Below are 26,517 nucleotides of genomic sequence, written 5' to 3' on the forward strand. Positions count from 1 at the left end.
AACAAGAGAGCCCGAATGACGTCATTTATGCAAAGCTGCTAAAGCGCTACGTTTGACTGCACGTACTGTAAAAGTAAAATTACTTTGCCATATTGAAGCCGAAGGTGAACCACATTCAACCTTTTAATTATATCTGATTAAAAAAAAAAAAACAAGAGAAAAAAAATGGAATGTTTTGGGCTTTTTTATAGAGATATATAAATGTATTTTTGAATAATCATTGTGTTGTGTTTATTGGGTGTTTATTCTATTCATCGCTGTTAGTTATGACTATTTCAAGAGAAGTAAAAAAGTAATGTATTTGCTTTGCTTTAGCTGAGGGGAAAATATCCTAATACTTTAATTTCAGGCGAAAAACAAGCAAAATGTTATGTGGGCTTCTTTAGGAAGCATGGTCGATACATGTTCGGTACAATGCGAATCCAAGTCAATACTAATTCGGCAAGTTGTCGTGTAAATATACACACAAAGCGAGAAGGGCGGCCGGTAATGCGGACGACAGGACAAAACATTAGAGAAAACCCTTCGAATTGAAAGGCGTTCAAAACTATAAGGTAATCGAATGTTCTGCTGTAAAATATACATTAATCTGGATTGGGAATGATAGTTAAAAAGGGATTTCTCTTGCTTATAGACAGTTTTTGCTTGTGTGCCTTTTATGCCGAATTGCCAGTTAGATATGGCCGAATTTTGGCCAGCAACGCGCTTCACCATAGATCGGACGAATCGGAATTTGAGGATTGTTTCGTTGTACATACACCCAGCAGGTTCACCACAATTTTATTGAGATACCGAAAAATATTAATCAATCGAGTTTTTATTCAAGTTTTCCGTGCAAGTGGTCCATATTCTTGGCCGCAAATTCGCTTTTTTTGTTTTACTTGATATGTTTCCTTTGTTCTCGCAACCAGCTGCTGTCACGACGCGAAATAACGAATGATGTCTCCTTTCTCTCAGGTTAAAGGGGCTGAAAAATACTATCGAACTCGGAGGATTAGGGTATGGAAGTAAATTTATGCCCTTCGTACAGTTTTGGACAAGCTTCGTGCAGTATTGACAGCGAGATCGAGAGCGCGTTCAACCGAGAGGAAACCTTAGAAGTCGTGGAACTCGGGCTAGACCAGTGTGTGGCGGTGGTTTGTTGTGAGGATGGAGAAACGGAATACACTACGGTTACTTCAGAAATCAAAAGCAATTTTCCACAGAGAACTGATAATAGAGAATCGTCATTGACACAGTATGACAGTCCAAAAATAGACGAGGATTCTAAATCAGAAAGCCCGCCCAAAAGGGATCATCAACAATCACCATCAACAATGTCAATAAAAAAATTCAAGCTATGGTCAGAAGAACAAATGAGAATGGCGATTGAACATGTTCTGAATGGGATGAAAATTCGGGCAGCTGCTGAAAAATTTAAGGTTCCTAGATCTACCCTTGGTGATAGACTTTTGATGGCAAAATATGGTTGTCGCAAATTAGGGGTAAAGCGATACACTCAACAACACAAACCTGGCCTGGGAGTGGAAGAAGATAAATATGATGGAAATATCGAAAGGACATCAGCTTCTGTTGAACAAACTTTGACAAATGAACCGTTACTTGTACCAAAGCAATCATTTTTTAGTAATGGTTCCATTGACTCACCGCTACAAACTTCTAAGAACACTGGTGATGATAGAACTAGCACCCCTAATGATCCAGAAACATCGTCGTCTGGCCCAAACAAGCCTCACCTAATAAAACTTATACATGAAACATCTTTAATGCCTCTTCAGCAATCTGATGCTAGTTGCTTGGAAAGAAATGTAAAGGCGCCAATAACTGTTGACAATCTGATGAAAAGAAAGGCCCAAGAGGTAAATGACTCTCCTGATGTACCTAAGAGAATAAGGTTGTGGAAGGGGGATGATATGAAGGCAGCAATTCATGCAGTAACTAAAAATGGTATGGCTGTAAGAACAGCTGCAAAGGCCTATGGCATTCCTAGGACTACTCTGAAGCAATATATTTGCAAGGACAAACAAGAATCACAGTCTGCCTTGACTTTGAAAAAATGGTCAGAGGAGAAAATGGAACAAGCTCTTGTGGCAATAAAAACAGAGGATATGCCCATCAGGGTGGCAGCAAGGAAATTTCAGATCCCTAAAAGCACTCTCTATGACAGAGTGAACAGGGGCGATGAAAGCATCGACCAAAAAATTGTGGGTGTAAAACTTGAGCATGAAGATGAAGAATTAAGAAGTAATAATAAAAGTGCCAAACTGGTAGCTAACAACAGTGAAAACAATATGGAAAAGGAAAATATAAACATGCATTCCTCTGCCATTGATTCTAAAATCAGTGAGAAGGTCAAAGACTACATTAGTGATGAAAGCTTGACAGACTTGGATAATTCACAGAACAAAAGTTCCGTCACTGTCCATGGAGATCTGAACATGTCTGACAATTTACTGGCTGTGAGCCCACCCCCTAGCAAAGAAGCAGAACCTAAAAGTGTACATGGTGAACAACTTTCAGACAATTTTATGGAAGGCTCATTGGGTGATGACAGTCATAAGACTGTTAAGGAAAAGTGTCCAAATTATATAACCCCAGCACAGCATTCCAAGAATGATAATCATTCTCCATCGTTTGGCACTTCCTCTGCTGCAATCTGCAATCTTCAAGGTTCAATAACTGCTGACAGTCCATGCTCATTATCTGCACCTTCCCTTCCACTAGTACACAATGAGTTACCAGTCATTAGTAGTGTGTTTTCACTAAGTAAGCTTAACATGCACAAAGAGCCTGGGAATGAACCAGCTGAAAACAAAGATTTCATACAGTTAACTTTCAAGGGGGAGAGAAAGAGGTGGACTGAGTTCTCAATGCAGAAGGCAGTGAATGAAGTACTGAATGGGTCTTGTATCCGTGTTGCAGCCTCTAAATATGGTGTGCCAAGGTCAACCTTAGGTGACCGCGTTTTAACAACACGTAGAAACAAGTGCTTGCCAAAGAAAAAAGTGAATATAAAAGCAGTTGTAATTAAGGAGGAACCAAATCCATCTAAAATAGAAAGCACCAATCAGTTGGGAGGTAGAATGTCAAGTGAAGCATCTTGTGATAAATCCTCCCCAGGAGAGCACACTGGCAATAAGAGTCCTGACCTGACAAGCCACACTATATGCTCACCATGTGAGTTTAATGATGACAAGAGAGGTGCTATGACCGGTAACTCTACATGCTTTACAGATGGGTATAATGGTGACAAGTGTAAAGACGCAACAAGTGACTCATCATGTTCTTGGGATTCAGGGAACAATACTTGCTTCCAAGAAGAAAGTAGAAAATCAGGCCAGCTCAAGAAAAAGCTGAAAAAATGGTCAGAGGAAAACATGGAAAGAGCCATTGATGCAGTTGAACGTGGGATGCCAGTGAGGCTTGCTTCAAAACAGTTTCATATTCCTAGGACAACACTTACATGTAGACGGCTCAGACGAGAGAACCGTAAAGTTCTAGGTCCATCCCCACACCTCACAAGAGAAGATGAAGATCGACTAATCAGCTTTATCAATCACTGTGTTAGCTTTGGATTCAAGAATTATAACAAAGTGACTAGGATGCTGGCAGGGGAAGCCGCTTACTGGTACGGTACTTGGAATCTAACTCTAAATGGCCTTCCCTCTGAGGAGTGGTGGGATGCGTTTTGTCACAAAAACAAACACAGCTTACAGAAAGCAGTACTGGCAAAGTCTCCTGTTGATCCCTCTCAAACAGAGATTGACATGTGCATTAACTCATTTTTCAACAAATTTCATACAGTGCTAGAAGGTAGTGAGTTTCACAAAACTTCGCTTGTTGACTGTGCAGAACACATCTTCACTGTCTGTGAATCCAAGTTTGATGTTCATCTGATGTGTGCAGGGAGCTCAGACAATTTTGTTCCAAAGCTCCCTAGCTGTGACAGATTTGTCTCTACCATTTGCTGCGTGAGTGCTTCTGGTACCAGTATGCCACCCATGTTTATATACCATAGTGTTGATGGAAAACAAGCTATGAACGCTAAGGGGCCAGCCGGCTCCATTCACTTTGATCACAAGGTTTATGATTTCTCAAGGCAAGGAATTGACTTTTACTTTCCATGGTTTAAAGATATTTTCCTGAAGAATGCACCAAATGTCAGACCTCTAGTCCTCTTAGTTGATCCAAACATGGCATTTATCACACCAGAGCTTATCAAGCTTGCGCATGAGAACAGGGTCATCCTTCTTTGCCTTCCAGAGCTGTTCACTCACATTGTACAACCCATAAGCCTTACCGTCCTCCCAGCCCTAAGAGGAGGGTTCCTGTTTTCACCCTCGTGTCCCAAAGATGTGACCTTTGGTAATTTCTCAGAGTGTTTCAGTTCTGCATGGTCCTTCAGTGTGAACTCTTCTCTCATAAAGGAAGGGTTCAAACAAGCAGGAATTTGTCCTTACAAGAAAAAGAAATAAGTTTTAAGCTTTCTCTTAACAACTGTACTGTAGATAGGATTTCAGCATGAGTTCACAGTGATTGAACAAGTCATTCTTACCCAGACAAGTGCATGTGGAACAATGGCCCATAGATATCAGCAGGAGTGGGGTGAGGGTGGGGGGGGGGGGGGGGGGAAGGGGGTCATTTTCTTTAGTGGACAATTGTAAGGAAACAGATTATCTCTCCTGGGTATGTTCCTTAGAAATCACTGCTGATCTGGATCTTCTTAATTCTATTGTTATTTATATTTATTTTACTAGATAGACAAGTAGGATTGACTGCCATAGAAACATATTAAAATCTAGAATCTGTAAAACCTGTTATCTGCTTAATTAGATGTCAATGTTCCTTATATTAAAGTCTTGATTACCAGCTGTTTCTCTAAGTTCACAGTACGTGCCCTCTCTCAGGATCGTATGACAACAATGCCTGATGTTGGCTGGAAATGGCCAAAATCTTGAAATCTTGTATTTTTGGTATGAGGGATCTTGTTCTTTCCTTCTTTGCCTCCGAAAGAGAGTTCTTTGGGAGAACCCACAAAAACCAATGGCTTTTCAAGCATTTGTAATAATTTTTATCAAACAGTACAGCACAAAGATTTAAGTTATATTGCTTAGTGTATAGCGTAAATACAAACTTGGTCAGTTTGAGAGAAAACATTTGCAATGTCAATCCACCAGGGTACACTATATCCTTATATGTAAATACATTCTGATATGGGTCATGTTACAAAATAATTATTTTTTTTAATTATTGATTTAAAGAGTTTAAATAATGATAGTTATATATATATATTTACTAAAGCAAATTGTATTTAAAATAGTAGATAGTGTGACAACAATAAAAGTGTTGAATCTGGTACTTGTTCTCCTTCTGACTTATCCCTTTGAGTGGTTTTCATAAACCTGTGAAACAAAGTGTAATACTCTAAGTGTATAGTCAACCAGCATGAAAGAGGGTAAAGACTGTATTGTACTTGTTTTAAATGAGTTGAAGTATTTTTCATTGGTTCATTAAAATTTCTTAATTAATGAGGAATATGTTCAAGGTGTTTTCTCATTTCAACTTGGTGCATACCACCCAGGAATTGCAGAGGGGGGTGCAGTCATTGGTATCATATGGAATAGGAATATTCAGTAAGAAATTACCCACGTTTCGTAAGCATAGGGGGCTCACGCTCATGCAAGGAAGATTAACCACATCCTACCACCTCCCTGTTGTCTTTTGTATTATCCACCTGACAAAATCAACTCCCAAAATTATTTTTCATGGTGTTACTGACATCCCAAAAAGCGTGTTACTGTACACAGCCAAAAAAAAAAAATGATTGGTCAAGGTATTGTAATTGCATACAGACTACTCCATTTTCCCAGACGTTTTTGATTGCTTCCCGGTTAGGTCATGAAACTAGGTCATGGGCTTCCTGTGTTAAGACTAGCGGTCGTCCCCTTAAGGAAGAAGGCGGAGGTAAATATGGCGACACATAAACCTGATCTTGTGTGCGATAGATAGCTCGACTGATTTGTACGGAAAATGAAACTGTCTCCGAGGGTTATCCCAGGGGCGCTACATGCACAAAATAAAGGGGCCTGTGATTGGTAGGTATTTACAATTTGAGTCGTGTTAGTATCGTTGATAAGTCTTCAGCATTGTCTATGGTATCATTGTTGTGAATCAGTACTCACAGAAGAGTGATTGATCAGGAAACTGTGAAAGTAATATAATTTTTTAATACATTAAGCTTAGTTACAGTTAAGTATGTATGTTTACTTTATTCAAGCCTAGCTTACTTACTTATCTTATGAATGTGTTGTGTTTTCACAAAGGTTGTCAGTGCGAATGGTAAATGGCTTATGGGTACTAATCATTTGTAAAATTAAAGGTGTTAAATAAAGTCCAGCAATATCAAAGCCAATAATTGTTAACCTTATACGGATATATATTTTTTAATTATCCATATTCTTCGAGACGCATGGTTACTTTTGGTCGTAAAACTGCCATTTGCCAATTGCCATTATTTGCCATTAGCACTGACAACATTTATTGAAAAAGGTTTACATGATTTGCCGCAACAACCAAGTTGAACCCTACTCAAATAGATACTGCACATACTAGAATAATTAATTGAGACTGATAATTAATCACAATCAAATGAAATTGATAATAATCACTGATTTTAATATTATTAATTACCCCAGGGGGGTACTCCCTATATCCATCGGACATGGATCGTCGTCGTATCTTTTAGGGTGTAAGTTTGGAGCCTTGGGTATCTTTTAAGGGGTGAAAATGAGAATGCCCAGATTTTTTAACTCGGTATCTTTTAGGGTGCAATTATAGCCATCGCTCATCTAACTTGCAGCTCATGAAAGAGCGTTAAAATGTGTCAGTCAAGATCAATTAAGATCACTAACCAGCAAAAAAATCACAAACATTGGTTTGAGGGATCTTTTAGGGGGTAAATTCATGCCTAACCACGCCCACTTTAGTATCTTTTAGGGTTGTTTAAAAAAAAATCCTGACGATGATCCCCCTCCGTTTAATATTGTGGTACCCCTGTAGCTATACCCTTCTGTGCAGAGCTTTCTGCGAACAAAGGAAACAAGCAGACACAGAAAGCTCTGACAGGAGGGGTAATGTAGCTGTGACCTTTTTCAATTGGCTATTTTTATCCTAGAAATTAACACCAATCACCAAGGTTCTGCCACCATGAATCTCATTAACAGGGTCTGGGAATTCTTACCGATATTTCTGTCTCCGAAGAGAAGTTGTAGAAACTATGAATTGTTTGAACGACACAAAGGCATGTGGGGCTGATGGTATATTAGCTATAAGTTATTGAAGTTATGTACCTCGGGCATTTCCAATGCTCTAACATGCCTGGTTAATTGTTTGAACGTCGCAAAGGCATGTGGGGCTGATGGTATTAGCAATACGTTATTGAAGTTATGTACCGTGGGTATTTCCAACGCACTAACACCCCTGGTTAATTTATCTTTGTCCACTGGTCAGTCTCCTAGTCAATGGAAATTGGCTAATGTTCTTCCCTTGTTTCAACGTGATAACCGACAGTTAAAAGAAAATTATTGTCCCGTTTCGCTTCTGGGTATTCTGTCTTTGGGCTATTGTTTAAGCTCGAGCAGTTAGGTATTGGGGAAACTTTGTTGAAATGGTTTAGAAGTTTTCTAAATGAGAGAAAGCAGAGATTTATGATTGAGGGGTCCCACTCGTCTTGGAAGGAAATCAAAGCTGGTGTGCCTCAGGGTCCATCCTTGGTCCCTTATTATTCTTAATTTAAACAAACAATATTGTTAAGGATCTCAAATCCAATGCTTTCCTTTTTGCGGATGATACTCTTCTTATTGAGGAAGTTTCCACTCCCGAACAGACAGCTGTTACGTTGAGCAGCGATTTAAAGACAATTTCTGCCAGGGCTGATAAATGGTTGGTCACTATGAATTCCTCAAAAACTTAATCTATGGTATTTTCTTTGAAGAAGGACAAACTATCACATCCCGATCTTTTTATGGACAACAAGGCCATTGAAGCCATCGAATCGCAAGAGCATCTTGGTGTATCACTTTGTAGTGATAAAATCCACCAAAATGTTTGAAATTTGTTTTTTACAGACAAACACTAGGAACCTTATACAAACCCCTCGTTAGATCTAATTTAGAATATGCCAGTGTCGTATGGGACGGGTGTACATTGGGTGATTCGGGTTTACTTAAAAGTCTACAGAGCGAGGCTGCTAGGTTAATTACTGGAGCAGTGAAAGGTACTAATAGAAGTGCCCTTCTGAATGACGCCGGCTTGTTGAGACTGAATGATCGGAGAAGAAATGCACAAGTTAATTTTAATGTATAAAATGGTAAACGGGCTGGCGCCAGCTTATCTGCGTCCCTCTGTCCCTCCTCTGTAGGTCAAGTTTCTACTTATTTACTTAGAAACAGTACTAATTTAAGTCTACCCTATGTGCGTACTGATAAATAAAAAAAAAAATTCCTTATATTCTACTGTCTTTCTTTGGAATTCTATACCACAAATGTCTCGCGATAGCATTTCAACTTCTGCTTTTAAAAACGTATTATTAAGAAACACATTTAATAAACTAGAGGTGAATAAGTTATTTAACCTCGGTGAAAGATACCCATCTATTTTACACACTAGATTACGTTTAAAACATTGTGGTCTGAATTATTACCTTTATATGATTAATTGTAAAGATTCTCCTTCATGTAATTGTGGGGTCTCTAGAGAGGTGTCTTAAATTTTCTTCTTGAATGCCCTCGTTTTGCTGCTCAATGTTCTTCGCTGTTCACCTCCATTGCATTAATTGACGAAGGAATTTGGGGAACTTGAAATGCTTTGCTGCAGTTCAAACCTTCATAATGGATACCAATTGTTTTCTCATTGATTATTATTTCTCATGTAACCCCCAAGTACGTATTCGTGTTCGACCTTGAGTGTATAGTCTGTAAAACAAATAACAAAAGTCCCCTTGATGTGCTCCTATAGCTCTTGGGATAATTGTAAGTAAATATTGTTTAAAAAAAAAACAATCACTGTGAATAGATGCAAATTGTTTTAGATAATTGTCAATCAATGTGATAGTTGATGGTTTGGCAATACCAATTGTGAATAATCAAGCATTTTTTGATGACTTATATTGATTGATTTCCAATGATCAGCTGTCATTGATTTATTGTATGGTGGTTGATTTCGGTGGTTAGTCTATTTGAAGCATTTTTCTTTGACAATTGTGGAGAGTTAGCTGTTTTTTAAAGGTAAAATAATTAATTTATTATTCATTTTGTGTATTTTTTCTTCATGCTTTCTTACAAGGAAGTAACATAACAATTATTTCAACTCATTAATTCTCTTGTTGATTCTTGTTTTCCCAGGGGCTGGCAGTCCGTGGTAGCATATGGTTGTCATAACCATGTTGTGGTTTTTGACCCCAAGTCAATGCAGGTTATCCAGGTTCTTGACCTGCATGTGGCTCCTTGCACAAGGGTAGGTTATAAGTCTTTAATAAACACCCTGCTCCTTGCACAAGGGTAGGTTATAGGTCTTTAATAAACACCCCGCTCCTTGCACAAGGGTAGGTTATAGGTCTTTAATAAACACCCTGCTCCTTGCACAAGGGTAGGTTATAGGTCTTTAATAAACACCCTGCTCCTTGCACAAGGGTAGGTTATAGGTCTTTAATAAACACCCTGCTCCTTGCACAAGGGTAGGTTATAGGTCTTTAATAAACACCCTGCTCCTTGCACAAGGGTAGGTTATAGGTCTTTAATAAACACCCCGCTCCTTGCACAAGGGTAGGTTATAGGTCTTTAATAAACACCCTGCTCCTTGCACAAGGGTGGGTTATAGGTCTTTAGTAAACACCCTGCTCCTTGCACAAAGGTCAGGTTATAGGTCTTTAGTAAACACCCTGCTCCTTGCACAAGGGTAGGTTATAGGTCTTTAATAAACACCCTGCTCCTTGTACAAGGGTAGGTTATAGGTCTTTAGTAAACACCCTGCTCCTTGCACAAGGGTAGGTTTTAGGTCTTTAATAAACACCCTGCTCCTTGCACAAGGGTAGGTTATAGGTCTTTAATAAACACCCTGCTCCTTGCACAAGGGTAGGTTATAGGTCTTTAATAAACACCCTGCTCCTTGCACAAGGGTAGGTTATAGGTCTTTAATAAACACCCCGCTCCTTGCACAAGGGTAGGTTATAGGTCTTTAATAAACACCCTGCTCCTTGCACAAGGGTAGGTTATAGGTCTTTAATAAACACCCTGCTCCTTGCACAAGGGTAGGTTATAGGTCTTTAATAAACACCCTGCTCCTTGCACAAGGGTAGGTTATAGGTCTTTAATAAACACCCCGCTCCTTGCACAAGGGTAGGTTATAGGTCTTTAGTAAACACCCTGCTCCTTGCACAAAGGTCAGGTTATAGGTCTTTAGTAAACACCCTGCTCCTTGCACAAGGGTAGGTTATAGGTCTTTAATAAACACCCTGCTCCTTGTACAAGGGTAGGTTATAGGTCTTTAGTAAACACCCTGCTCCTTGCACAAGGGTAGGTTTTAGGTCTTTAGTGAACACCCTGCTCCTTGCACAAAGGTCAGGTTATAGGTCTTTAATAAACACCCTGCTCCTTGCACAAGGGTAGGTTATAGGTCTTTAGTAAACACCCTGCTCCTTGCACAAGGGTAGGTTATAGGTCTTTAATAAACACCCTGCTCCTTGCACAAGGGTAGGTTATAGGTCTTTAATAAACACCCCTGCTCCTTGCACAAGGGTAGGTTATAGGTCTTAAATAAACACCCTGCTCCTTGCACAAGGGTAGGTTATAGGTCTTTAATAAACACCCCGCTCCTTGCACAAGGTAGGTTATAGGTCTTTAATAAACACCCTGCTCCTTGCACAAGGGTAGGTTATAGGTCTTTAATAAACACCCTGCTCCTTGCACAAGGGTAGGTTATAGGTCTTTAGTAAACACCCTGCTCCTTGCACAAGGGTAGGTTATAGGTCTTTAGTAAACACCCTGCTCCTTGCACAAAGGTCAGGTTATAGGTCTTTAATAAACACCCTGCTCCTTGCACAAGGGTAGGTTATAGGTCTTTAATAAACACCCTGCTCCTTGCACAAGGGTAGGTTATAGGTCTTTAATAAACACCCTGCTCCTTGCACAAAGGTCAGGTTATAGAACTTTGATACACACCCTGCTCCTTGCACAAGGGTAGGTTATAGGTCTTTAATAAACACCCTGCTCCTTGCACAAAGGTCAGGTTATAGAACTTTGATACACACCCTGCTCCTTGCACAAGGGTTAGGTTATAGATCTTTATTGCTCTTTGTTTTGTGATGGTTATACCTAGTACACACCGTTTTAGAAAGTTGTCCTTGGAAGTTTTCTAAAGATGGTTTTTGATGATTTGTAACAACAAAGGTGATCAGTAGACTCCAGTGATGTCTGTGCAATATTTCATGATAAATACAGTTAATTATGCTTCTTGCATCATACATACCTAATTTGTAATCATGTTTTATATTTAGAAGGGTATGTGAAAGGATATATCCTTCTCTCATTCTTGATGTTATGTTTATGTGGATAACTTTTATTTCAACCACAATTTCTCAAATGTCTCTCTTTCCAGGTAAAATGGGGAAGAGAGAATTATCACCATGACTTTGCATCGCCGTACACCCTTAGACTAGCGTCAGGGGATGCTTCTGGTAGGATCATTGTGTGGGATATCGCACAAGGGCAGGCAGTGGCTGACTTCATAGACAGCCCCAGTAAGACAATCCTAGACTTGGAGTGGCTTGGGGCCCAGGATGCCTGTCACGACCTTCTGGTGGCATTACATGCTCCTTCATCCATGATATTGTGGAATGCCGACACTGGCACCAAACTGTGGAAAAAGACCTTTCAAGAGAATCTCATTTGCTTTGCATTTGATCCTTTTTCTCCATCAAATGTCACATGTGAGTTTTTTATTTTACTTGTATTCTCAATATGTTTATTTAAGTTTTTTGTCAAACTTCCCTATTTGAATCCCTAACAGGTTTGTGTGCATTGTTTTCTTACTTTATTAAGGTTACATATATCCCTAACAGGTTTACAAACTGTAAGCCTTTATCGATCCTTTAAAATTGCCTGAAAGTTTTTTTGTTTGAGTTGCTGTTGATGATGTGTTTTACATGCTGCTTGATAATGGTATTCACCAGCAGCTTCATCAAGATGTCACTTTTTCCATATGAGAACTTTTATCACATACTCTTTTTTCTAAGTGAGTTGTTGAGAATGTGTGACTTTTTAGTCACTCAAATGAGAGAAAATTGAGCACCTCTGTCATCTTTCACTAAATGTACTTGTTCTGTCTTTAGTAATGTGTCAGGACTGGATCCTTTTCATTGATGACTTCTCCATCAACAAAGCTCCAGAAAGTAATGGCCGCAGATTTTACCTCACAAGTTCTGGCACTGCCTCACCAAGTAACAGTGGTATTGTTGGTGGCAGTGGTCAGGTGTCTAGTAGGACTAGCACCCCACGCTCGGCACTGGCCAGGGTCAGGTTATGGGCTGCTGGTGAACCAAGGAGCAGGTACACTTGACCAGATGATAGACCACTGATTGAACTGCCCACAGACTAAAAGGGGGGTAGGGTGAATGATGAAGTGACAGATAGGTAGATGGACTAGCAGACAGATTGAGTCCTTGGCTCACTACAGATTGACTTTCATTTGATAGTTCAATTGGAGATTTGTGTCTTTTTGTTTATGTTATGTAAGACATTTTGATTTTTTTTCTTGTTAAAACTTGTGTGTTTCATGCAGGCCTGGCGAAGAAAGCGTAGCCCTAAGCGAGTGTCTACAACTTTCTTATCTGCCTTCCTCCTGCCACAACCTGCTTGCTCTCTTCCCTCGTGAAGTCATGATCCTCGACATGGAGATAAACCAAGCAATCTGCTCCTTCAGTCTTGAGCGCAACAGTCCCCCCTTCCTGCAGGTCATCCCTTGCCGCCAGAGAGATGTCCTCATGTGCCTGCACGAAAATGGCAGCATCATCATGCGTGCTCGCCGACGAGTAACACAAAATCCATACTTCAATGAACCAAACTATGACAATACTGACTCCAACATCTCAGTAGATATTATCTATGAGACAAAATGTCAGTCAGATGCACTTCGCCTCAGCAAATCCAGCCGCATTTTTGGCTTTGTTTGTGACCCAATCAGTGAACGCACCATAACGATGGTAATCAGCGATGGTCGAGTAGTGATCTGGAATCTGAAAGCAAATAAGTTCCAGACGCCAGACACAGACTTTATGTCAGAAGAAGCTTTTAAGGCATCCATTCCTATTGTCTCTGAGTTTAGCGATGGTGTCCAAAGCCCAGTCTTGACTCTTGAGGATATGGTCCCACCTCTTATGACGTCTGGGAAACCATTGCCATATGCGAGCCACTTTAAGTTTCTTATGTCTGGACTATTGAGTAGTATCAGTGCTCCACCCACGTGTGCTGTAATGTGCCCTCCACTGACCACAAAGAATTGGGCTTCATACAAACCACTAGTGGCTATTGGTAAGTCCTAGTGCAGGGCCCCTATGTTGATGTGCTACACATCACGGGTGGCCTAGTGTGTTAGCGCGTCGGCCTCTCACCGCTGTGGCCCAGGTTCGAATCCTGGCTCAAACTGGGGATTTTTCCAGGTTCCTGCCTTGAATCGAATTTGTCACAAGTGAGTTGAAGTTATTCTCCCGTGTTTCCAGTCTTCTCGGATAAGGACACTAAACCGGAGGTCCCGTCTCTTCAAGCTGTACTACACTAAACCTGAACCGAAGGGACGTAAAAGAACCACTGGGGACGCAATAAACCCTCTGGCAGTGACCACCCCCAGTGACAGTGCTTACTAACCGAGGTTACACTTGAGTTGGAGCCGTGCTCTGTTGTGTCAACCTTACCGCTATTTCATATGTGTAATAGTGGTAGAAGCCTTATAAATAAATAAATACAAGATAATGCCTACAACATGAACATTGCAAAAAATTTTCTACGAAATAAAAGGATGACAATCCCCAATTTAACGTTCTCTGCCATAAAGTCTCTGCGCAAGACACTAGCTACTAACTTTACCTTATAGATATTATTTGTCAAATTTAATACTTCAGGTTATAACTATAAGCGGATTGCCTATTCTATACAGATTGTTCTGATTAATTTTCGAATGGGTATATTTTCAGGGAATACCCACTATACACACACACTTGTACTATATCAATTGAACTGATTCTTTTTAAATGATTTATTCCAGGTAATACCCATGGCTGTATCCAGGTATTCAATCTATCGACAGGACTTTTAACCAAAGAGTACAGCATTCACACAGGGCCTGTAAGAGGCATCACCTGGACTGGACTCTCTGCTTTTATTTCCTGGTCCCAGACATCAGGAATCTCGTCCAAAAATGAAATACAAATGCTGGATCTCAAAACTGGTTAGTTTTTTTACGATACATGAGAGAATTACTTGTGACAGTGTTGGGTTACGTTGGGGTTTGCGTTAATGCAGTATTGGCCTTTTTTAACAATACTGTGGCAAAAGGGCAAAAAACATGCGGTGATGCAGTATTTCATAGCACATTTTTTTCTGCTGAATTGCGGTATTTTCGACAATTTTGTTCGATATTGCAGTAATTAGACCCCCAATTGCCCCCCCCCCCCCCTATGCGAACCATCAAAGAAAGTCACCCAAAACTGCAAACACTCTTGTGACAAAAATTCTAATGTCAAACAGTGTGGGTGTTTAAACAGGTGTCTTAACAATTTTTTTTCTAATTATATTGAGTGGTTTATTCAAATCCATAAGGCCTAACTGTTGAGATATCTGCAGATGTTCTTTGTAAGAATTAGAAAGCATTGAAATGATCAAAATTCATTTGTTGAGGTTGCAAAATTGAGTTGTAAAATCAACTGACTGCAAGTACTATTGCAAATGGCATTAATTAAACTCACAGTGGTTAACCATCATCTTGTTTGTTATCAATTTGAAAATCAATTGAGAAATGTTGTCTGTGGCTGCAGATGAAGAAAAAAGTGTGTTGTTAGATGCAATATTTTATTTTGCTATCTCGTCATTGTTGGTACCTCCACAGGCCATGCAAGCCATCTAGCGATTGGCAAGTCAGCTGAGGAATCTACCATAGAGGCTGTTAAGGTCTCTAACCTCAAGTAAGGCTCAGTCTTATAATAATAATAATTATTATTATTTTATCTTACGGGGCATGTCATGTGGCCACCAAGACAAATTTTGAAGAAAGTTAGCCAATTAGCATGCAAGTGTCATAGGTTTGATTGACACAAAGTTCATAAGTAGGAGAGCACATCTTTGTGCACATCAGCTTTCATAAAACTGTTAGGTTGGTCATGATAGAGTAGCCTGCATTGCCTTGTAATACTGTTAAACCTTTTGGTCCTCTTTTTGCCCAGAAAGCACTGAGTTGCTTTCTATTTCAGGTAGTACTTTTTCTTCCTTTAAAGGCAAGCCTAATGATGCTTTCTTTTACAGACAGTACCTCTTCATTGTTTTTAAAGACAAGCCAATTCAGCTTTGGGACCTTAAAAACCTGACAGTACTGAAGGAGATGCCAAAGAATTTCCCTAGTATTGTATCTCTGGTAAGAATAACTACCTGATCGCTTCCTAGTATTCCTTTATGTGCTGGTCTAAGGGTTCATTCCCTTCTATTGCTATTTGCTGTAAAGTGTGTGGTTCTATCTTGTTGTTAAGTGTGTTGTTTTATGGATGCACAGGAATGGTCTCCCTCTCACCACTCCAAGCATTTGAAGAAGAAACAGGCCCAACAGATGGAAGCAGCAGGGGCAACAGACATTGCGGCAAACATACTGAACCCAACCCAGGCAGAAGGCCAGCAGTCACAGGTATTGGACTCAATTATAAGTTTCCAAGAACCAAAATCATTTCTGTTGGTACACTTACAGTATATATATATATAGTTACATTGGGCTTAAATCTCTTTTAAGTGTCCACCAATTATAAGTGTCATAGAACCAAAAGCCAACCTCCAATATACTGTCACTGGGGTAAAATTTGGTTAGTTTTCAAAACTGCAAAAAGTTCTTTTTACTTTTCTTTATTTTAAGCCCAATTTGAACTTTAACAACCCTTGCTAGCAACACTTTTGTTATTATTCTTTTTTAAGAATTCTCAAAATAATCGAAAAAATATATACTTTATTGGGAGAGGAATAGCTTTCCCAAATCAGTAGGTAGAAATGGATGCTTTCTTGCGCTCTGTATTTTGCTAGTATGACAGATTGGCGGTCGAGAGAGACCTTGCAGACGCTTTTCCGGTACTTGTTAGTTATGTTTGTTAGTTTACTTGCCTTACTAACAAACCATCCATTCTAGACCTGGCTGAGGGAGCATTTTGTCTGTGTGGATGCGAATGGTCTCCTCTACCATTTCCTGGTGGAGGGAAGCACTGTCAAAGATGGCTCCAAAGTCCAGTGTGATGTAAGCATGTGACGTAGCATATGTACTGCGCAACTAATTTTATGATTATTTTGTTATCATTTTTTCACCAATATTTTTACAAAGCATGGGTTTTGTGACTCATGCTATTCACAAAGCTTGGTTGCCCTGCATAGCCACTACATTCACAAATATAACACTGCTTGTGAACCGTAGTCATCTGTCTCTCCCTGTCTACTACTATTCTTGCCATGCAACCCCCCCCCCCCCTGCACTTTTTACTTGTCTGCATGCATGCTATTCCCATTCTGACATACTTGTGTATTGGCAGAGCACACTTGGTATCATCACCACTATGGCATGGAAAGGGGACATTCTTGTGCTAGCGGATGGCGATGGGAATCTAAGTGTTTGGGAACTTAAGGCACGAATAACAAGGTCAATACAAATATGCGGCATCATAGTCACAGGCGATCAATTAAAGCAGCATTGTCACCAGTTTACTTCCGGAGGGCCGACGGAAACCTCAACCGACAAGAGACAAGATGATATGTTGAAATCCGCGTTATTTAACAGGCTATCCGCCCTAAATTATCAGTCACATCCTCAAAGAAACTTCAAATAGCCACACTGCTCTTACAATTTTGAAATATTTTCCGCGTTTCTGTTAAAAATTACGGAGATTGTTCAGTAATCGACCGGAAGTAAACTGGTGACGTTGCTACTTAAAGGTAACAGTTCGCCTTCACCACCGTCGCTAAAAATATGCAGAAGCCAGGTTTTTTTGTTATAAGCAAACAGAAAAAAACTCATATTCATAATATAACTGAGCATCTGTTTGTGTTCTTTTTCTATTGCGAAATAATTTTGTTGAGTCGGGGGCCGAAATACTCAAAACCATGCTGTTGTCTTTAGCGAAAACGAAAAAATATGTCTGGATTCAATGAACAAGAGTCGTCAGTCTTTAAAAGGGCATCCCATTTTATCTCGTGTTCCATTGAAGAGCTATTTTATTTCAAAGTTGCCATATCCACATTTTGGCTACTTCAAGTGCTTTGACGGCAAAAAAAAAAAAAAAAAAAAAAAAAATGGCAGAAAAACAATTCACACAAAATGAGATACCTTTTTAAAGCGAGTTTATAGTTCTACATGTATGGCCAATTTAACGAAAATTGGGCGAATTATTTCGCACATTTAACAGTATGTTGTATTCTATTGCATCTGTTAATCAAAGGTCCCATAGTAACTCTCTAATTATCGACACTTTCGCACCTTATAACATCCTGTGAGTTTTTAGTATCTTAGATAATGAGTCATTTTAGGCAAACATTATTCCTTTGACATAAACTTAAATCAATAGGCTGTGAAAACAAATGAGTTTGTTAACAGTCAGCAACAGTTCAGATTAAGAAATGACTATGATGGTGGTAATGAGCAGGATTTAAATAATATTACCCACAAAGGCAGAGTTACATTGATAACGATTCTTCTCATCATCATTATCAAACTGATCGTTTGTTCTTAAGGCTGGTAAACACTCATCGTGGTCAGATCAAGAAGGTAAAGTTTGCGCCAGGGCGAGGGAACTTCAAGCTCGCTGTGCTGTTCAATGATGGCATGGATGTATGGGACCTGCATCAGGTAATTCATTGATGAAATGGATGTGTGTGCACCAGTAATTAAAAGATGACATGGATGTATGGGACCAGGGGGAGGAGAGAGTTTCGGTAATTTTACTTATGCCCTGTAGTTGATCAAAATATACCTTGACATATTTGTGTATATACACTTTTCAGCTTACTAACATAGCTCTTCTTCTACACACATTACCTGTGATGCCTGGTGGTCCTTTTGACAAATATTTCATTTAGGTGTTCTCTTATTATTAAGATTGAATTACACAGCAGCTATAAGATCGGCAAAGAGGGCTCACCATCTGTCGACATGGACTGGTTGGCGTCCGACTTGCCGTATGTCATACAGTCCAGTGGTTGTCTTCAAGTGATGGACTTGGAGCTGAAGACGTGCACATCTTCTATGAATCAGATGGACCAGCATGGTAAGCAAAACAGGCATGCAACACCGGTTTTATAAGCAACACCAGCATGGTAAGCAACACGGTCATGCAACACCAGCATGATAAGCAACACGGTCATGCAACACCAGCATGATAAGCAACACAGGCATTTAACACCAGCATGGTAAGCAACACGGTCATGGAACACCAGCATGGTAAGCAACACGGTCATGGAACACCAGCATGGTAAGCAACACTGGCATGCAACATCAGCATGGTAAGCAACACTGGCATGCAACATCAGCATGGTAAGAAACACTGGCATGCAACATCAGCATGGTAAGCAACACTGGCATTTAACACCAGCATGATAAGCAACACAGGCATTTAACACCAGCATGATAAGCAACACAGGCATTTAACACCAGCATGGTAAGCAACACTGGCATGCAACATCAGAATGGTAAGCAACACGGGCATGCAACATCAGAATGGTAAGCAACACGGGCATGCAAAACCAGCATGGTAAGCAACACTGGCATGCAACATCAGAATGGTAAGCAACACTGGCATGCAACATCAGAATGGTAAGCAACACTGGCATGCAACATCAGAATGGAAAGCAACACTGGCATGCAACATCAGAATGGTAAGCAACACTGGCATGCAACATCTGAATGGTAAGCAACACGGGCATGCAACATCAGAATGGTAAGCAACACTGGCATGCAACATCAGAATGGTAAGCAACACGGGCATGCAACAATAGCGCACAACACCAACATGCAACATCGTATGCAACACCTGCACAGTGAGGAGCTCTAGGCATCTAGGAAGTACATAATTGGTTGTGTTCATCTGGTTACCAGAACATTTCGGCTGCTAATTGGTTGTGGAAAGGAAGTGCATGTGTACACCTCTGTGGATGGGGGAAGGGGAGTTGTTTGTGCACTTTTATGGCTGGAGGGGGGGGGGGGGGTGTGCCCCCATTGGCTGAGAAGGGGTACACCCCTTTATGCACCCCTATAGGTTGGGAAAGGTTTGCCTCCATTCGCTTTTATTTTCACTATTTTCATGGTTAGAAAATGATGCTTTTTTCCGGGGAATTTGTGCTTTTTTGAACATTCACAAGTGTATGCTATTGTTCGTTGTATTCAAACCCTGTGATTTGTAGACCCGATCTGGTGCCCACACGTGATGGAATCCAAATCAGCTCTCATCATGAAGACCATCTTGCAGCACCAGCTTGGTCGTGATAAGCAGTCCATGGACAACATCCAAGATTTGTGAGTATCTAATAATGACGATGTAATGGTGGCTATGGTAGCGCGTGTCGCATGGTAGACTATGTATTGGTGGCCACGGTAGTGCGCGTCGCATGGTGAGCTTTGTATTGGTGGCCACGATGGCGCGAGTCACATGGAAACTTTGTAAAGGTGGCCACGATGGCGCGCGTCGCATGGAAAACTTTGTAATGGTGACCACGGTAGCGAGCGTCGCATGGGAAACTTTGTAATAGTGGCCACGGTAGCGCGCATCGCATGGTAAACTATGTATTTGTGCCCCGGTAACGTGTGTTGTATAGTAAACTTTGTATTGGTGGCCACGGTAGCCTACGTCGCATGGTAAACTTTGTATTGGTGGCCACGGTAGCGAGCTTCGCATGGTAAACTTAGAACTGTTGACCACGATAACTCGCGTTGGTGGCCGCGGTAGCTAATGTTATTGTTGATCAGTATCTACGTTTAAATTTTGTTTTTCAGAGAGCTGAGCGACGAGTTGACGGGATCGATCCAGCGCCAGCTGAACCTTCTTCCTCCGTGAGTGCCTTGACGTGTTTGTATTACACGTGACAAGTGCGTGACAAGCGCTAGTTCAGTAGGAACCGCGTTGTTATATGACGACGTGAGAAGAGTGCAGTGCTGTAATCGTGTTGCAATTTCCCATGCTTAATGTCCAGCTGATACGCATCCCCCTAACATGACCCCTCTTCTTTTAATTTGCTGGACATCAAAGACCCCTGCTGTCCTAGTGTTATATCAAATACCATTTTCCCTGACACTGTGGTATTTATCGTTTCTAGTGCAATCGCCAGCTTCCTTGCCGTGAGTCCCCTGGGTACCGCTCAGAAGTGTCTTCTGGCTGCAAGGTGCGTTCAGTACAGCCCTTGTTGTTTTATTCTTACCGGTCTAGCCTATAACAATTAGCTTATATAACAATGACCACAGAGAGTTGTACAGGCTTCATCTCTCAAGAAAGAGAATGAGGCTTGGAACCCAGGTATTTACATTAGGTACTGTGAATTTCTCGTCAAGCCGGAGATCGCTGCACATCATATACTATATTGTCAATATTATAAAGGTATCCTCCTATCAACGCTTAAAATTTCACATCCCGAACATAACAAACCACCACTCTTTATTCGCTTTTCTTTGCAGACTGTTTGGTGATGAAGCAGAGGCGGTCTTCTGGGACGTGGCCTTGCACTATCTTCGCCGGGAGAAAGCAAGACTGTCTTGCAGTCAGCATAAGGTAGAGAGGATGAGTTGCAACCAATGAGCTACACACAGTATGTGACCATTCGCCATTGGAGTGATGATAATGATGGTGGTGGTAGTGACGAATTAAGCACACTTTCAAAGGAGCACAGCGTAACATTTATTACCAAACTATTACGTAAACTAAACCTATCCAATCGCGTTTATCTTCTCTAGGCCAATCACAAGCCACCTCTTCTCGCACGTGATCGCTCCAACTCCGACTTCTTCAACCCTGCAGATGCCACCGCGAAAATTCGCCGCTCATTCAGCTCCAGGTCCCTGGACCTACTATCGATCGATGACGACCTAGATATGACTGCCAAGGAGGAGAATGGGGCTAGTGATGATTGCCGCTGTTATCCTGTCTCCTTGGACAATTGTTACGAGATTCTGTGCGACACGGACGCATTTCAGGTACACGACTACAGGCTCCCCATCCTCGACAGTGAAGGCACTGTTAATTATTCTCACTTCGTCTCTACAGAAAGCTCAGTTGGACCGAACAGCACTCCACGACAGTAAGAGATCCACTTATGGGCATACAAGGAAGTGCGCCGAGGCTCTTGTCCTGCTAGGACAGGTACAGACAAATAAAATATCAGTGGACATCATCATCTAACAATAGGCATCATCATCTTATTGTACTATTCCCTTTGCGCTCTTGTTGTTATATTGCAGGCCGACCGTGCTGTTCAGTTGTTCCTGGAAACGGATGCCACTAATGAGAATTACTATGTAGACTCACTAAGGTAGATTTTTATCTCTAAAAGAATGTTTATCAGTATAGATGAGAGGCGAGCGCTCTTACCACAGTAAAGCGATGTATTGCCTGAATTGACCTATTAGCATTGCACGATGTTGTCTGAGTTAAGAGAAGTAATTTGTGTTTCGTCGTTCCACAGGGCGTGCCTTGTGGCTACCATCCGTTCCTCTGGGGCATCACAGAGTACCATCAAGCTAGTAGCTACAAATCTCATCGCAAGTGGCAAACTCACTGGTTAGATTAGCGTGTTTGATTGCCTTAACAGTTGTAAAGACAACAGTCGAACCATACAGTACCTACGCCCTAGGGTCGCAAAGAGGTCTTGGATTGCCACTGTCATGTTTATAGCATCAACACTCGTAATAATAATCGAACTATAACAGTCATAATTGTAATCGCAGCAGAAGCATCAAATTGAAATTCATCATCACTAATCAGTGCTGTACCAGACGTTCAATTCTATATCTCCTAAAAGTCTTGTCAGTCTTATCTTGTTTTACCACATATGTCCCTGTTATATTTTTCTCTGTTTGTCAAGAGGGTATCCAGTTGCTGTGTTTGATTGACAAGGGGCTGGACGCCTGCCGTTACCTACAGACGTATGGCGAGTGGCAGAGATCCGCCTCCCTCGCTAAGGTACCAACCAATCGTGAGATTTTTACAAACATTCCCATTGCAAGTGACTCCCTGCGAATGTCGAGGGCAACAAAGACGTCACGAATAAGCATGGGGGAGGAAGGGGGGTTCGCTAGGAGCGGTTGTCCAATAGCGTTTTCGGTTTGCAGTTTTTGCCGATTTCGTATATTTTTGTTCTCTTACATCTGTCGATTATTTTCATTTCCGCATTTATTATTATTATATTTTTGCGGTTCCTAAACCCCCTCCTCCAGCCCCCCCCCCTACCCCCTTAGCTTAGTATTGGCCAGTTGTTGTAGTCTGCAGGCCTCACATTTCTTTTGAATCCTCTTATTTGGTCGCAGGCCACGCTGAACTATCCGGACTGTGCCGAGGTGATGCGTCGATGGATTGAGCATCTTTCTAGCACTCACACCAGTCAACAGGTATAGCCTAGCTCACACTTATAAGAACGTTACTTTACAAGTATAGCCTAGCTCACACTTATCAGAACGTTACTCTGCAGATATACCCTAGCTAACACTTATCAGAACGTTACTTTACAGATATACCCTAGCTAACACTTATCAGAACGTTACTTTGCAGATATACCCTAACTAACACTTATCAGAACGTTACTTTACAGATATACCCTAGCTCACACTTATCAGAACGTTACTTTACAGATATACCCTAACTAACACTTATCAGAACGTTACTTTACAGGAATACCCTAGCTCACACTTATCAGAACGTTACTTTAAAGATATACCCAAGCTAACACTTATCAGAACGTTACTTTATAGATATACCCTAACTAACACTTATCAGAACGTTACTTTGCAGATATACCCTAACTAACACTTATCAGAACGTTACTTTACAGATATACCCAAGCTTACACTTATCAGAACGTTACTCTGCAGATATACCCTAGCTCACACTTATCATAACGTTACTTTACAGATATACCCTAACTAACACTTATCAGAACGTTACTTTACAGGTATACCCTAGCTCACACTTATCAGAACGTTACTTTACAGATATACCCTAGCTCACACTTATCAGAACGTTACTTTACAGATATACCCTAGCTCACACTTATCATAACGTTACTTTACAGATATACCCTAACTAACACTTATCAGAACGTTACTTTACAGGTATACCCTAGCTCACACTTATCAGAACGTTACATTACAGATATACCCTAGCTCACACTTATCAGAACGTTACTTTACAGATATACCCTAACACTTATCAAAACGTTACTTTGCAGATATATCCTAGCTAACACTTATCAGAACGTTACTTTACAGATATACCCTAACTAACACTTATCAGAACGTTACTTTGCAGATATACCCTAACTAACACTTATCAGAACGTTACTTTACAGATATACCCAAGCTTACACTTATCAGAACGTTACTCTGCAGATATACCCTAGCTCACACTTATCATAACGTTACTTTACAGATATACCCTAACTAACACTTATCAGAACGTTACTTTACAGGTATACCCTAGCTCACACTTATCAGAACGTTACTTTACAGATATACCCTAGCTCACACTTATCAGAACGTTACTTTACAGATATACCCTAACACTTATCAGAACGTTACTTTGCAGATATATCCTAGCTAACACTTATCAGAACGTTACTTTACAGATATACCCTAACTCACACTTATCAGAACGTTACTTTACAGATATGCCCTAGCTAACACTTATCAGAACGTTACTTTACAGATATACCCTAACTCACACTTATCAGAACGTTACTTTACAGATATACCCTAGCTAACACTTATCAGAACGTTACTTTACAGGAATACCCTAGCTAACACTTATCAGCACGTTACTTTGCAGATATACCCTAGCTCACACTTATCAGAACGTTACTTTACAGGAATACCCTAGCTAACACTTATCAGCACGTTACTTTGCAGATATACCCTAGCTAACACTTATCAGAACGTTACTTTACAGGAATACCCTAGCTTATCAAAACGTAACAATTTTATGCCAGGGTCTTATTCAAAGTGGGACGCTTTTGCGATAGATAAAGTGCGGATAATATTTTAGCGCATTCTTTTGACGTTTCCTGTAGAGTAAAGCAGTGTTGGTGTTACTATCTCTGGGCAAGTTCCACAAGGCACTCGAGATGTTACACAGGTATTTATCTACTGTTTTGCAAGCTACAAAGAACGATGGAGGCAAGGTGCTGCCGTGGTCACCATGAAACTTTTTTAAGAATCGAAATTCACAGTGTTGATTGGCACAAACTTTAGAGATGGCAGATATGTTTCCGTCATATTCTGATCACATCTTCTGATGCATATTGAAACATTCCTTTGCCGAGCTGGCCGTTGTCAATGACGTTTCTCGTATGTCTAGTTCCCTATCAAGGTGACCACGGTAGCGCGCGGCGAATGGTTAGTCGAGATTTTGCCTCTTCCTTTTCACTGGGAAGGTATATGTGTGATAATTGGATTTACCGTCCTTCCTACCAGTAGATTACGTATCCTCCCTTATTGATGCATCACTTATTTACCCCTCCCAACCGTTTCCTTTGCAGCATGAGGTATTTTGACCGCGCCGCGCTGTTTGCCGAGGCGTGCCATGACTTTGGTTTCTTCCTGAACCAGGACGAGTCGTCCATTTCTCTAGTCGAGAATGTGTACGCAGAGTACGCTCGCTATCTTCAGGGCCTGGGGCTGAGGAAGGCCGCATTGTATTTCGGGAGCAAAGCAGGGGATAAAGGGCGGCAGTTTTTAGAGGGGATCTAAACCGTATTGTGTCGCCATAGAAGTCTGGCCGAGGAAGGCTGCTGCATGTTGCAAGCATGTATTACAAGGAATCTATACCACACTGCTGTTGCCATGGAGACTTGGTTCCAGGGTGGTTATAATAGCCACTCGTCTAGAAAAGAAAACAATTTAATACCGTTTCAGCAAAACGTTGGTGGTGGTTTGTGGTGTCTAAGTCTCCCCATCCCCTTTATGGTGCCAACTTCAACTCACCGCAAAAAGAGATGGTGGGATCTATAACATTACGTCCATAGTTCTATACTCCATCCCTCAGGATTAATTCATAATAATGATATTGACCTTGTATGTTAGACAAAATGTAAAATGTTGTATCTTGGGTAATGACTACTACATCGTGGACAACGACGGCAGAAAAGAATGAATTGAGAATTCAATAGCGGCACGCAAGCGTTTTGCCCGACACATTTCAGCCGTTTTCCACCAACCCAGTACGAAAAACCCCAAATTTCACGGTCAATTGAGGACGCGGATATTCGCACTGTAAACTCTACCTACTTTCACTCTGTTGGAATGTTATCCTTAGTTTATTTTCATCTATCTGAGTGGTTTTCAAAAACCCGTGCAACAAAATGCAATTGTTAAAGTGTAATAGTCGAGCCAGAACAAAAAAGAATAAAGGCATTACAGGGTATTAGTGCTAAATAAACTAAAAAGTATTTCACGGGTTTTTAAAAAACACCCCAATGTGTTTTTATATTATTACATTGCTACTAGTTTTGTACTGGGCGTCGAGCGCGAGTGCATTTTTTTCGATTTCGTTGGCCCTGTCTAGTATAAACGGCCAGCAAAGTCGACAACGTTTTTGTGTTCTTATTTGTGATGATATGTTTTGTTTCGGCTCTGGACTTGGTTTGTGTACCGGTATATTGCGTACTTAATAAATGTGATAGAAATATATAATAAACAAGTGATTGCATAAATTGGCATTGTGCGCGAGCCCGCGCTATTAGTGTTACATGTTGCACTTGATGCGCAGGAAAGGGTTATAAAGTCATTTTATGGTCAGGTCCGTAGCCAGGATTTTGGGGATGGGGGGGGGGGGGGGGGAGTTCTATTACCCATTTAGTGGTCCGTTTTCTTTAGGTAGCTCTCCCCAGCTCGCAGTTGTACTCAATTTCCCTTGATAAGAGCGGCCCTTCTGGTCCCCAAACCCCCTTGGCTACGGGCCTCTGTAAAGCCTAGTCTTCACGTGAGACAAACACAGACGCTAGAGCAAGCACAAAAGTGTTATTTAGCTGTGAAAATTAGTCT

General features: G+C 40.8%; 2 protein-coding genes across 2 annotated transcripts; both read left to right on the forward strand.

Moving 5' to 3' along the window:
- The first annotated feature begins 79 nt into the window (after positions 1-79).
- LOC5508362 lies at positions 80-4,611 on the forward strand. Its single transcript, XM_001628892.3, has 3 exons — positions 80-104; positions 350-554; positions 958-4,611. Exon 3 carries the CDS (start codon positions 1,002-1,004, stop codon positions 4,473-4,475), a length of 3,474 nt encoding a protein of 1,157 aa, XP_001628942.2. The 5' UTR covers positions 80-104; positions 350-554; positions 958-1,001; the 3' UTR covers positions 4,476-4,611.
- Positions 4,612-5,933: 1,322 nt separating this feature from the next.
- LOC5508363 (WD repeat-containing protein 11) lies at positions 5,934-26,186 on the forward strand. The gene is made up of 25 exons (XM_032377119.2): positions 5,934-6,095; positions 9,402-9,513; positions 11,653-11,983; positions 12,386-12,602; positions 12,835-13,583; positions 14,314-14,496; positions 15,154-15,229; positions 15,567-15,675; positions 15,811-15,939; positions 16,429-16,533; positions 16,823-16,929; positions 18,018-18,132; positions 18,382-18,550; positions 19,683-19,794; positions 20,272-20,328; positions 20,592-20,657; positions 20,947-21,040; positions 21,223-21,462; positions 21,533-21,628; positions 21,727-21,797; positions 21,951-22,045; positions 22,350-22,447; positions 22,792-22,872; positions 24,546-24,610; positions 25,014-26,186. The coding sequence occupies exons 1-25, from the start codon at positions 6,031-6,033 to the stop codon at positions 25,222-25,224; spliced, it is 3,753 nt and encodes a 1,250-aa protein (XP_032233010.2). The 5' UTR covers positions 5,934-6,030; the 3' UTR covers positions 25,225-26,186.
- Positions 26,187-26,517: the final 331 nt, after the last annotated feature.

Source organism: Nematostella vectensis, chromosome 6 (genome assembly GCF_932526225.1).
Source record: "Nematostella vectensis chromosome 6, jaNemVect1.1, whole genome shotgun sequence".
Classification (NCBI taxonomy): domain Eukaryota; kingdom Metazoa; phylum Cnidaria; class Anthozoa; order Actiniaria; family Edwardsiidae; genus Nematostella; species Nematostella vectensis.

Bases quoted from the DNA above. Each gene is read 5' to 3' on its own strand.
- LOC5508362 (XM_001628892.3), top strand. From the start codon at position 1,002: ATGGAAGTAAATTTATGCCCTTCGTACAGTTTTGGACAAGCTTCGTGC.
- LOC5508363 (XM_032377119.2), top strand. From the start codon at position 6,031: ATGAAACTGTCTCCGAGGGTTATCCCAGGGGCGCTACATGCACAAAAT. The intron at 21,629-21,726 runs GTACAGACAAAT...GTTATATTGCAG, and splicing joins CTCTTGTCCTGCTAGGACAG to GCCGACCGTGCTGTTCAGTT. The intron at 21,798-21,950 runs GTAGATTTTTAT...GTCGTTCCACAG, and splicing joins TACTATGTAGACTCACTAAG to GGCGTGCCTTGTGGCTACCA.